The 14,490-nt window shown below is 31.3% G+C and overlaps 1 protein-coding gene across 1 annotated transcript; it reads right to left on the bottom strand.

The window, feature by feature from the left end:
- Positions 1 to 1,548: 1,548 nt before the first annotated feature.
- Positions 1,549 to 13,737, bottom strand: LOC126778442 (uncharacterized). The gene is made up of 10 exons (XM_050501983.1): positions 13,489 to 13,737; positions 12,258 to 12,405; positions 8,757 to 9,871; positions 8,293 to 8,461; positions 7,893 to 8,065; positions 6,953 to 7,176; positions 5,467 to 5,631; positions 4,892 to 5,018; positions 3,794 to 3,883; positions 1,549 to 3,366 (listed from the first exon to the last, which is right to left on the bottom strand). Exons 1-10 carry the CDS (start codon positions 13,561 to 13,563, stop codon positions 2,821 to 2,823), a joined length of 2,832 nt encoding a protein of 943 aa, XP_050357940.1. The 5' UTR covers positions 13,564 to 13,737; the 3' UTR covers positions 1,549 to 2,820.
- Between the last annotated feature and the right edge of the window lie 753 nt (positions 13,738 to 14,490).

Raw genomic sequence — 14,490 nt, forward strand, 5'->3', positions numbered from 1 at the left:
TAGTTATTTCAAATTTTCTTTTTTCAAATTTTTACAATCGTTCTAAATTCTAATTTTATCACTAGAACTAGAATAAATAATTAAAAATTTAAAAAATAATTAGGACACTACGTAACAATGTTACATATTTAAATTACATATTAAAAAAAAAAATTTAACAAAATTTCAATTTAATTTTATTTTATTTTAAATAATAGTTATTTCAAATTTTCTATATTCATTAATATAATAAAAAAAAAACAAAGGAAAATAAGTAGTTGGGATTTATTTACATTTTTTTAAAGTTGACATTTTTATAATCTATAAAATGACATTTATATATACACACTAGAAAAAATATAGATTAAAAAAAAAACAACACTGACTCAAAATGATAAGTGAAAAAAAACTATACTATGAAAAAAAAAAAATAAGACGAATAACTTGATAATATTTTCTTTTATATAATCTACTATTTTATACCCATACTTTTTCCTGTGCATTACTTTTCATAACAAATGTAACTTATAGGCCAACTTAACCTAAAAATTTTAAAATGTGGTGGCATGACTTTTATAGAGGTTGAATATATACCAAGTTTATAAGAATCATATACATGTCATTACAGAATAATAAATTATATTCAAAACAATTTAAAATGTCATTTATTTCGTTTATAAGAATTTGTGACAAAAAAAAAAAAACAAATTAAACTACATTTTTGAATATTGTTAAACTACTAAAGGCATTGCAGGTACACATTACAGATTTGTTATTCGTTTATTGTTATATAAAAGAAAAATAAATATGTATTTTAAAGTAAGATAATATTGGCCCGATTTTTTTTTCTACTATTAACTAAAAAAGTAGAAATGGATTGATAGCTTATATCAACTTAAAAAATATTCTCAAGTCCATTCAATCTTGTCTATGAATAAACAATAATATAAATATTTTAATTTAAATATTCAATCTTGTCTATGACCAAACAGAGACAATATAATGCGTCTTTCACAATGTAGTCGGAAATACTTTTATAGAATTCATAATTATTTTCATACAAAATTATCTTTAATATAAAAAAATCTATTATTATTAGAAGACAATTGCAATCATAATAGTAATCATTCTTTTGAAATTGATTAGTTTAAGAAATACATAAATTGTATACGATATATATTATGTGCGGTGGATGAGAGAGAGGGTAGGGGGTGTCTTTATAGGGAAATAACGAAAAGACTATTTACGTATATAACATAACTATTTACTTTTGTTATATATCAATTTCATAATGTTAACAGTTATGGTCGCGATAAATAAAACAATATTGTTTGTATATACATAATTATATATAAACCCGATAATACTTTACCTAGGATATATATTTTTAATTACAAATTAAGTATTAATTGATCCCCAATTATTAAGTGATTAAGAAATCTGCAATGTGTGCCGTTTAAATAAACTTTTTATGTATAACAAAATCAAACTCATCTAATTTCTCATAACGTACAAATCTTCTATACCATGTATAGAAAAAAAAATATATATTTACAATTTATACAAATATACGTTTAGAAAATCGTTTATCGTTTATTATAAATAAATTAATACACGAAACACAGCCGATATATTTATTTTATTTAACAATTCATTTTAAAACTAGTTGATAAATATCGTGTTTACATTTTGTAGTAGATGGTAATGAATGATTTATCTATAATTAATTTTGCTTCTAATCATTTCAACGGTAAGACTAGTGTTCCGAATTGCCAAATTATGGTATCCCATACTGGTGGTAAGTGGTGTGGTATATGGTTTCCATCTCGCATGTGCTCCATTTTGTCCCTTTCGTGCTGACTTAGGCAAAATGTAATCAGATTAATGATTACCGATTACAATTGCAAAGTGTAATCAACAATCACGATTACAGATTAGATTTGATGGTTTCCGAAGAGGACGAGGATGCCCTGGGACAGTTACTCGACTCACTCACTCACTTTACTTGTTTTGATTACTTTATTTATACTGTAATCGTTAATTATTACTTTTTGTTCAACACTGCATTCATCTTTCGTGTCGAATTTATTTTTTTGAAATGTCGCGTTTTTGATTTAGAGGTATTTATTTATATTTTAATATATTTTTACATATATATATATATAGAACGATATTAATGTTATTTATTTTGAAATATGAAATCTTGCAAGAAAAATGAGGATAAAATTAAGAGCAAAAAAGCTACTTAAAAAAATTAATCTTAAAAATTTGTTTATGCTATGTTAATTTGAAGTTTAAGAGTAAACCAACTGATTACTTTTATATTAAGTTGTCCGCAGAGATTTATATATATATAACTTTATAAGTTGGTACCATACCCACAATTTAAATTATTCTCCGCTAAAGTTTTTTTTTTATGAATATTTAGTGAGTCAGTATATGTATATGTATAGAGACAAGGACACATCAAAGATCATATTGCAAATAGGATAATTTTGCTATTACATAATTGAAAAAAAGCCAATAAATAATATCTATAACGCTATATATATAAATAGGCAAAGAAAAAACAGTTCAATGCATTGTTTACTCTGTTTAACAAACAATTGTCTTTTGTTTATCAGCTATCGACGAACTTTAGTGTTATCAGTAACAAAAAATGGAAATAAGAGTAAAAACAAAACATGCCAATTCATATATTACTCAAATTACTTTCTTTTCTAAAATTTTCAATAACGATTATGTTGGAACTTAAAAAACGTCGTTCGTCTTACACGAATTATATTTAAAAAAAAAAACAGAAACCGTTACAAACCGTTTTTATATCACATAACTGAAATTTTAACCGTTTTGTTCCTCTTCCAAATTCAAACTTTGCCCCGTATCCAAAATGGCTTCCGCGCTCGGTATAACGATGACATCCCTCACGTTATTAGCACACGCTATATCGCAGACTCCACTCTTATTATTATCACAAGTATCACAAGATATATCAACATCTTCTATTTCAACACTAACTTTCCTTTCCATATATTTAGCTATATCTATATCGTTTTTAGGGAAATCGTAACTTTTTTTGCTTGAATTCGAACAGAAATCGGTTATTTCCGAACATATCCTTTTAACGTTTTCGTCCAGACATGATGTACATGTGATCTCGTCGTCGTTATTGCTTGATATTCTTACTAATTTCTCGTCCGCTACGTCGTCGTCGCCCAGTGTGAACTGTACTTTACTTTCTGTGAATTGTTCTGTTAGTTTCGCTATTTCTGAGTCGGAGTTATGAGGTTTTAAACTTTGAGAACATTCCGATTTCGTTAATTTCATGTTGTATATGTTTGACTCGCTTCCCATTATCGACATTGTCGAATCGTTAAGTGATAAATCCTGGAATATAAAACATAAATTTATTTCTTAAAAAAAAAGAAAATTAATAGCTTAGCCCATTTCTTTTTTAAGGATCGCTAATATTCGTATTTACCTCTCCAATTAAGCATACAACTTGTATGGAGTGGGGACGACAATAACTCAAGGGGTGAGATAAATAACTTGTCAATTTACCTGATACGTTATTTGGCATTTATTATTCAATGGCAACATTCCATTATAGTGTTGCCACTTTTACTAATATTATACTGCATAATTTATTAGAAAAATATGAATGTCAATTGTTAATATATAAATGGGTTTGCTTCTTTCCACATTTTCTTTAACCAAAACGTATTTAAAAATATGTATTATAAATTTCTTGTTATATATTGGAATAATTGTATATAAACACGAGTTACGTTCAATAATTAAATCAATTATATACCTGATCTTCGTGATAGCTTCCAACACTTCTAGAATGTTTATGCCTCTTGATGATGGCTGTCTTCTGTGGTGTGTGACTATCGACTGATTCCTGTTATTATAATCACATAAATTATTTACATATATATATATATGTATATAATCAAATTATTTTCTTTTCATTATCATCATATTGCATTTAAAAAAAACAGAAACCGTTACAAAACGGTTTTTTATCATATATCTGAAATTTTAACCGTTTCGTTTCTCTTCCAAATTCAAACTTTGCCCCGTATCCAATATGGCTTCCGCGCTCGGTATGATATTATATATATAATAATTTTATTTTTTATCTTATTCGATAGATATAAGATTTCTCTTAGAAAATTATATGAATAGTGCCATAACATATCATAAATATAAGGAAAATTTATATACAAACTTCTGCTAAAGAATATATCTATAGTCTATTCCAACCAATAGAGTATCATTGGCTGAGATCTTAAATAATCTATGATGTCTATGGAATTGCGAATAAATGGTAATTTTTGCTGGTGGTAAGGCTTTGTGCAAGCTCATCTGGGTAGGTACCATCCACTCATCAGATATTCTGCCACAAACAGCCGTACTTTGTATTGTTGTGTTTCAGTTCGAAGGGTGAGTGAGCCAGTGTAATTACAGGCACAAAGAACGTAACATCTCAGGTCCCAAGGTTGGTGACGCATTGGCGATGTAAGCGATAGAATAAATTTCTTAAAATGCCAATGTCAATGGGCATTGGTGACCACTAACCATCAGGTTGCCCATACGCTCGTCCGCCTATCTATTCTATAAAAAAAATGGCATTTTGAATTCTGACGAAGTTGTTATCAGAACTTTGCTAGAAAAATTAAACTCGATATAAGTAATTCAGTGGATTGTATTTTATAATCATAAAGATATATTAATCAAAAACAATTTGTAGTGCATAATACAGCAGATCTATTGGCAAATCATTGAACATAAAAATCTAAAGCTTGTATATAATTAATACATAGGAATAAGCTATACATATATTCGTCATCGTTATTCTTAATGACATAAAGCATATTTTAGCTTGTATTATTATTAGATGAATTACCTTAAACCTATTGAATTGCCTAAATTTCCCCCTCTCCGATGGCACGAGACTCCGTAGAGACTGCGTCCTTGGGCACAGACTGTCAGCCAGCCATCGATAAGTGCCGAATAACTTTGATGTGTCGGTTCTGTAAAAAATAACTATTTAAAAAAAAAGTTTTACCGGTGTGTAAGAGCAAGGAGTGAAACTTGGTGGTTAGGCTTTGTGCAAGCCGTCTTGGTAGGTACCTCCCACTCATCTTATATTATAAGCAGCACTCATTTTAGCAGCAATGCTTAGTATTGTTCCGTTTTGCAGGGTGAACGAGCCAGTGTCATTACAGACCCAAGGGATATAACGCCTTGGTTCCCTGGGTTGGTTACACAATGACGATGTAAGGGATGGTTAATGTTTCTTATGCTGATATCTATGGGCGGTGATGACCACTTAACATCAGGTGGGAGACTTTTTCAGTGCCTGCCTAACTAGACACTAAAATTTAAAAAATAAAAAATCATTTGGCGTATTTAAAAAGTTAAAGAAAGAAATTGTGTAGTTTTTTTTAATTAAAAATTATAATAGTTAAACAAACTCACAGGTTACTAGGCGTCGTCAACAATCGTTGCAAGTTAGCCAGCGTTGGCCTCATGTCATGCACAGACAAACCTCTCCCCCAGAGAAGCTGTGCAATGCACTTGTTTAGGAGAAACATCGCGTAACGGAATAGTGTTATATCACCACCCCTTGCGAATAGTGGTATACTGAAAAGGGTATTTTTTAATTTATTAAACATACGTTTTACATCATATTTAAAGATCAGCCTGTTTATTATTTATCTGTATAGAAAAAAAAAATAAAAAATTAAATATGTGTATATTATTGGGATATCTGAAACAATCTCGAAATCTGCTCGTCATAAATCAGATGTTTTTTTTTTTTTTGAGGATGAGGCTTTTGCCCAGCAATGTAATAATTACAGGCTGTTAGTTATTTAACTGTGAATATATCAACATGTTATATATAATAAAAAATCAAGTCAAAAAATCTGTATAGTGTTATTTTATTGACAATGGAACTTATAGTTTTTTTTTTTTTATAGAATAGGAAGGCGGACGAGCATATGGGCCACCTGATGGTAAGTGGTCACCAACGCTCTTAGACATTGGCATTGTAAGAAATGTCAACCATCGCTTACATATCCAATGCGCCACCAACCTTGGGAACTAAGATTTTATGCCCCTTGTGCCTGTAATTACACTGGCTCACTCACCCTTCAAACCGGAACACAACAATATCAAGTATTGCTGTTTTGCGGTAGAATATCTGATGAGTGGGTGGTACCTACCCAGACGAGCTTGCACAAAGCCCTACCACCAGTAATTACTAAGATATAGTAAATATTTACTAAGATATAGTAAATATTTCACCTACACTAACCTCTAGGCAAAAAATTACATACAATTTTTTCTGTATATAATATCGGTTTCTTAGTTGTCCTTCAGTATTGCTTAGTTTAGATCCTGCAATCTTCAGTTAGGATTGACGTTATCTAGACCGTCATCGTTCAGAAGGAGACGGCGGGGCGGGAACGGGAAAGCGCCGATCCTGCTCGGCGGAGACGACGCCGTCGTCGTCTCCGCCGAGCAGGACTCCACTCGTGGCTCGGCGGAGCAGCCACGAGTAGACCAAAGCACTGGAGAGGCCGCGGATGCGTTATATCAACACGATCCCGCAGCCTCTCCGATCCGTGCTGAGGTTGAGCATCGCAGTGGTTTTAGTGGGTAATAATCCCACATAACCCGGTACCACCCCCATAGGACCCGGGTACCTTTATGAAGGTTTCCATTGCGATAAAAAAAAAAGAAAAAAAAAAGGATTGACGTTATATAATCACTGGGCTATTTCAGCTGACCTTAGCTCAGTAAATACTAAAAAAAATGGTGTAAGTGCTAAGGTACTCGCGAGAACTGATGTGTAAATGAAAAATCTTACGCTGACGTCATCTGACGCTCGAAATATTACGCTCACATGACTACCGCTTGAATCTCAGTTAGCTAAGATGTTCACAAATAAAAAACTTACTTTGGATCCGGTAAGTCCGGTGTGATGTCCAATATCTTACTCGCTGATCCGAGTAACGTGACCTTGTAACGTAAAGGTTGATTCAATATCGCCGCGGTTAGGGATGTCGCCTGGGCTACGAAACCGGCCGCGACAGAATCTGCCACCGGATTCGAAACTCGAGGATTCTCATCGCCGCATATCGGTAGAGGCACGTTACATATCGACCAATTTGTTGCGTCTTGCTGTAAAAATACAAGCAAACATTTTTTTTTTGTTATAGAATAGGAAGGCGGACGAGTATATGGACCTGATGGTAAGTGACGCCCATAGACATTGGCATTGTAAGAAATGTCACCCATCGATTACATCACCAATGCGCCACCAACCTTGGGAACTAAGATTTTATGTCCCTTGTGCCTGTAATTACGCTGGCTCACTCACCCATCAAACCGGAACACAACAATACCAAGTACTGCTGTTTTGCGGTAGAATAACATTATTCAACTAGGCGCTTAAAGCATTTTAATATTAAATGTCTGTCTATCTATCAGAACGCGATAAACTCAAAAACTACTGAATAGATTTTCATATGGTTTTCACCAATGGACGGGGTGATTTATGCGGAAGGTTTAGGTGTATAATTAATTAATATTTTATGAAAATTGACTAAAATATGACAATAGATGTTGAAAATGTCGAAAAAATCATGCCGCCGACTGGGAGTTATACTGACGTGTGCTGGGTGACAAGAAGTTGTTGGATTTTTCTGTAAAAATTGTCAGTGGCAAAGTTTGGGAGTTGTAAGCGTGTTCAGATACACTCCTGTGCCTCGGAATGCACTGAACACTTAAGGTCGTGTCGGACTGCCGTCCCGTCGGATTATTAGAGTGAGGGAATAGAGTGCGCACTTGTATTTGCGCACACACTTGTTCATTATAATATAAGACCGCATCCTCACCTGATCTATGTAGAAGATCTTAGACAATTGCATTAGTAAAACGCTTCTGTAACTCGCTAAAGCAGCGTGGGATCTCGCCGCGAGTTCTCTTAGCGCATAACACGACTCTCTTGTCTCTTTCAACGCTTCAGTACGACGAGAAAGCGTGTGATAGTTTTGCATCAACTCTGTACCTGGGGATAAGGGCCATAGTAATTAGAGTAACACATACAAAAACTTGTTTTTTTAATTAGATAAGTAAAATGATAATACAAAATTGTAAAACAAATTTCATTTAAGTAAGTTACCATCGAGGCTATTATGTCACTTTACATTTATATCAACAAAGACGATTTTTCTGATTTATTTAATCGATAACCATTAATAAAAATCCGGCTCGAAGGACTAAAAAAAATCTTACCAACATCTTGATTCTCTTCAAATAACTTAGCGTGTTTCTCTTTTAATCTTCTAATATTTGCTAATTTGCTATCTCTCTCATCCGAAAGTATAAGTCTTTTGAAATGTAATATTTCTAATTGTTTTGTTAGTCTAACATATTCTGCTCTTTGATATGGAGAAGGTTTAGACTGAAAATAAAAAGATTATTTAAATTGCTTTCATTTTACATTAATAAAACTATATTAAGAATTTTTTTTTATAAATAGCAACAAAATATTACTCATCTACAATTACAGATACTTAAAAAATTAATATGAAAAGAAATAAATAAGTAGGTTTTTATAAATTAGTAACGTCAACACGCTGACAGTTACCTAACGCATGTAACATCATAATATTAAAATTGCCTCTGCGGCAGACAGCCCAATAATATTATTGGGAAAAATCAATTTAGAAGAAAAAAATTATAATAATAAAAGTTACCTTATAGGATAAAAGATCATTTAATTTTAAAGTCAACCGTGGACCGTTTGAAACCGGTGTTTTTTCTTCTTTTATTTTACCATTTTTAACAGTCAAATCACTCTGAGAAGACGATTTTTCTTTCAAACCTTCACTTTCGTCAGGCGAAAACAAATTCTTCTGAGACCTACTTTTACCCTTAAGTTTTAATTCAAAATCGGAAGACCAGCTCTCGCTTAAAGCTGATTTCTTATATATCCTTTCCTTTATTTCCTGGACCGCTTCTTGTCGTTTTTTTATTGAATACTGTAGTAAATGAAGATTTTGCAACTTGGTTGCATTGTAACTCGGCCTAATTTCCGATTTGAGGAAACTCAGCGCCAAATATCTATATTTTGGCGCTCCATCTGATTCATTGCGTAAATCGTAACTTTCGGCCGTCTCGCTCAAGTCTACTTTATTCGATAGCTCCTCTTGGGAAGCCGATTTATCACAGTTGAGATCACTGGTTGTAAATTCTCTAACATCTATATTATCGGGCGAATGTTCATATATATGGTTTGGATCTACTGTTTTCTGTTCAGTACTTTTGTCTCTTCTACTCTCTCTATGATTTAAAGACATATTTAAACTCGACGAAGATCTTACAGTAGGAATATTTTGTTTGAAACCTCTTTCGACAGGACTGTGACTTTTTGAATATTCCTTTTCGGACTTCTTTGAAAATCTAGCCGGTGATAGCGACCTGGATTCATTTGTGATCCTGTGACTTTGTAAAACTTTTGATTCTAAGGTTATCTTTGATGTATTCGTTTTGACCGATGAGTCTGACGAGAGAGAACCTTGTTCTAATTCATTTTCTGGCGGTATTACATCCAATTTCAAACTCTTATACGAACAAAAGTAACCACCGTGCATTTGGAATACCAGAGTGTTGCTTTTGAAGCAATCTGAGGTAAAATTTAAAGCTAAATTAGCCCCTATATATCTGAGCCCACTAAAATATACACCCCACGTTTGAATGACAGTATCCTGCACTTGTTCGCATTTCTCCTCGTCATCTTTACATGGAGGCATGAGAATATGACACCATATCCGAATAACTACGTTTGTTGATGACATACGATGCGTTATTTCTGAAATGTAAAAGTTCATCCTAATTACATATATACATCGTCTACATTTGTGATACAAATAACGCATTTTCTGAACACAATCTAGCATAACCAAAGAAACTTTACATTTAGTTTCATAATTTCTTTTTCTTTGCAATTACAAATTTAACAAACAAACACAACCTTCTATAAACCCGATATCAATTCATTCAATCTAGGCCATAAAACATGAGGATTTATCATAATTTCTAAATAACGGGTCAAGTAAAACTTATAAATTAATCAATTTAATTGTTAACAGAATTTCATTAATTTAGATTTTTATATTATTTAAAATGTTATTATATAATTATGTTATACATAAATGAAAGTTAGCGCAATAATTGTTCTGAAACATCCCTTGGATCTAAATTTATTATTATTGTAAATATCAAATCATCTAAAGAAACATTCCTGTGACACAGTTATAATAACGTTAATACTATTATTAAGGCCTCCCTCCTTATAAGTGTTTTCTTTCCCCTGTAATATTTAAAGATTATATCAAGAATTTAACTACAGCAGGCATTTTTGGTTAGTAGTTATTTTTATTTAGCATAATTGGCGCGTTAGGCACGAAAATCGAAACAAAACTCAAATACTAACAATTATTATACGCACGAAATATTTCAGCCGAATATTCGTCATAGGGAGTTTCCAGTGCATAAACTCATACTAATGCAAAATTACTGGTCATTCTATGCTCATTGATAAGATTAACGTGGATGGACATAACATATCAATCAACTGCATGAATTGAATTTAAACCTTATTGTTACAACATAAAGATCAAATTTCAAAACAAATTTTATATAATATACATCTAGATAGGTCACGAAAGCCGAGTTTAGATGGAAACTATAATGAATGTCTGTACCAAATGATTCATGTCTGATATTGATAATATTTACATTTCACACAATATAGGTCATATGCTATTTACTAATAACAAGTCTGTCTCTATCATTAAGCAATACTTCCAACGTATTTTTTTTTCAATCGATAATTTGCAAATTATCTAATGAGCCTGTAGCCTTCTTAGATTTAAATATGATAAAAGAAAAAAATAACATTTCAACAATGACAATTTAAATTTGATTAATTGTTGTATCTAAAAAAGCTGATCCATTTATCTTGGACATCTAACAATTAACTGTGCAAGCAATAACAAATTAAATACACAAGTATTTTTAAAATTAATTCAAAATTAACGGAAAAAGGAAATTAATAGAAAAAGAAAGTTAAATGAAATTAAATTTAAAAAAAAAAATAGTTTTTATTTAACACGACGAGATGTTTCTAAAAGTTTGCCAATGCAGAGGCGAACTTTTATTATCAGGTCCACAAAATCATCATAATATTAACTAAAAAAATAAATAAAAAGAAACCACTTAAGATAATACATAATTGAATATTAAATTTCTCAACATCTTATTCAACATTTACCTTGAAATGTTTCTCAAACAACCAGCTTTTCTTAAATTCAATGACCTTGACAAAATTTTAATGTACCAACAATCACTTTTAAGATTATATAAATATTTAAATATAATTTAATTTTTATATATCATTTTAGGTAACAATGAATCAATATGTCACAAAAACGCTAATTTAGTGCAAATTACACTGGTGGTAGGGCTTTGTGCAAGCTCGTCTGGGTAGGTACCACCCACTCATCAGATATTCTACCGCAAAACAGCAATACTTGATATTGTTGTGTTCCGGTTTGAAGGGTGAGTGAGCCAGCGTAATTACAGGCACAAGGGACATAAAATCTTAGTTCCCAAGGTTGGTGGCGCATTGGCTATAAGCGATGGTTGACATTTCTTACAATGCCAATGTCTAAGGGCGTTTGGTGACCACTTACCATTAGGTGGCCCATATGCTCGTCCACCTTCCTATTCTATAAAAAAAAAAAAAAATTAAAAAGAGTGAATGATTGACCCCAGTCGACTGAAAGTTTCTGAATATAGCACACAGATAATACATTCCATAATTAGTATTCTAGTTTGTACGCATACTCAATAAACTATCGTGAGTCCTTTCATTTGGTCATCTGAATATATGAATTATTATACAAAACAGAGATTCATTAAACTGCTTTCTTCATGCAGGTTTTGTCCACCACCAAGCACAACAACAGCTCGTAAATACAAGCAATACACCTAAATATTCTGTTACTTTCATCACATATTCTGTGTGTTAGTATACACACACCAAAAATTATCATCAAATATTCATAACAAAAAGAGAGAAACTTATGTCACTCTAAAGCTGTGGATGTGTGTGCATGGAGATGCAAAACAAAACCAAGAGTAAAATATTTCATATATGTATATATATATACTGATTATATTTAATTCCTTACCAGAATCAATTTCTTTCCACTTAGGATGAGGTGAGCAAATCCTCTCACTAGTGTAGAATGGTGCCGACATTGTAGTATGATGCAGTGTAAGATAGTAACTACATTGAAGTGTACACCTCTCCGGTGGCCTTATGTTATATCCTACAATCTGTAAAAAATATATATACAGCATCAATTAAAAAGTTTTTACTATTGAACTTATATAATTATGCAAATAATATTTAATTTATAAGTGTAGGCTGTTAATGTATTTTAATTCTATCTAATATTTTTATATATAGACATGATAGACAATGAATTCTCAAATTGGCAAAAATTTTATTTGCACAAAACAAAAAATATAAATTATTGAAAACAAAATTAAATGCTTTTTCCTTACATTCCAGATTAAGAGAAAAGTTTGACAGTGAGAACATAAAGTTTATTGTTTGTGACTTCAAATAAATAGCATTGATGTCATGTGTGGGTCATTGTAGAATATGGTAAATTTGAAATTGGAATTGGATTTAGGAGCTACATAATGTATAAGGGGAACTCATAAGCAAGGTGGCTTACAGATCTATGTTAAATGCAATTTATTATTATATTATATAACTATCAAATAAGCCTATGTTTTAAGAATTATTTCAAGTTAAATATGCTCAACAGATATTATCATTGTTTATATATTCTTGATGAGACTGAATCTTCAAAATATTGTGAGGAATTTCTTATCAATGTGACTTGAATTGCTTTTGATATGGCTCATAGTTATGTCATTAAAATGCATCTTTTGATAATGTAGTTATGTTTAATATTTTTTAATCTTTTGTTTTTAAATTAATTTTCATTACAATTTAAAATTATAATAATTACCATAAAATTCAAAATTTATAATATTTGAGTCGTGAATTGTTTTGATTATAATGACTAATTCTTATTATAATGATTAATCATCATTAAAATTAAGAACATTTTTATTATGTGTTAAATTTAAATAGTTATAAAATTCATTTTATAAAAGATTAATTTCGTTTTATGCTAAAAATTACCTAATTGCAAATAAATAAGTAAGTAAACAATTTCTTCGTTATAAATGCATAATTATATGACAAGTATTCAGTTTACAGAAGACAAAACAAGAACATGACGTATGCTATAAAGTGTAGGCGTTTGTTGGTAAATTTTTTGCCTAACCATTAAGAAGTTATAGATAAAATACTTTGGTTTATTTTGAAAAACTTTTTTTTACCTGAATTAAACTACGGAGACGAAGTTGTTGAGTCGTTAGAGGTGTCCACTCTCTGCATCTTGGTCTTCCAAACATTTTATATTAACTAAACACAAATCACAACGTAATTACATTAAATATTAAAAGAAAATATTTCACTTCCTTTATATAAAACATTAGATCAACAAGGTTTATATGTTAATAATACGCAAATGGGTAAATTATTTCAACACAATAAATAAATAAAGGTGCATTGTTCAGCTGACTTTAAATATATTACCTATTGTCAATTGTCAGTAATTATGATCTTGATAGTTGATTTTTAAATAATGTTGCCATATGCAATAATAATAACAAAGATAAACGTATCAAATACATTTTACGCCAATTCGGCGCGGCAACGTTCCGGTCTACCCATGTTTATGGTATCTACTATGTTTTTCACAATAAAAATAAAATAAAGAAGCCCATCACTTAGAATAATATGTAATTTTTTTTTGTTTAATTCTTATTCTATTGGAATAGGATAAAAGAATGTAGGTAGGTCAAGTAATTAGTTCCAAATTTCTTCTAGCGCTTTTAATGTAAGCCTTAGTTTCTTTCGTGGAAAATAATTAAATATATGCATTTTAGGTCGCCTTAGGCTGATGAGCACAATATTAATTCAACTTTATGGCAGTATAATAAGTGATTAAATCAACATGCCGCATACAAAACCTTAACTGATCCAGCAACACTGGATTGCTACATTGGATCAAAATACTAGATCAACGTAAACCGGCCTTAAGTTCCGTACCGTAACAGCCTGTGAATGTACCACTGCTGTCCAGCAGTGAAGGTTGGTGGAATACACATGTAGCAGAATTTCAGTGAAATTAGACACATGCAGGTTTCCTCACGATGTTTTCCTTCACCTGCTTATGCACGAGATAAATTATAATCACAAATTAAGCACATGAAAATTCAGTGGTGCTTGCCCGGGTTTGAATCCACGATCATCGGTTAAGATTCACGCGTTCTTAC

The sequence above is a fragment of the Nymphalis io genome, chromosome 26 (genome assembly GCF_905147045.1).
Source record: "Nymphalis io chromosome 26, ilAglIoxx1.1, whole genome shotgun sequence".
Taxonomy (NCBI): Eukaryota; Metazoa; Arthropoda; class Insecta; order Lepidoptera; family Nymphalidae; genus Nymphalis; species Nymphalis io.

Excerpts from the sequence above, each read along its gene's own strand:
- LOC126778442 (XM_050501983.1), bottom strand. The coding sequence starts at position 13,563 with ATGTTTGGAAGACCAAGATGCAGAGAGTGGACACCTCTAACGACTCAA. Across the intron at positions 5,019-5,466 it reads TTGACGACGCCTAGTAACCT|AACCGACACATCAAAGTTAT; the intron begins GTGAGTTTGTTT and ends TATTTTTTACAG. Across the intron at positions 3,367-3,793 it reads GAAGCTATCACGAAGATCAG|GATTTATCACTTAACGATTC; the intron begins GTATATAATTGA and ends TTTATATTCCAG.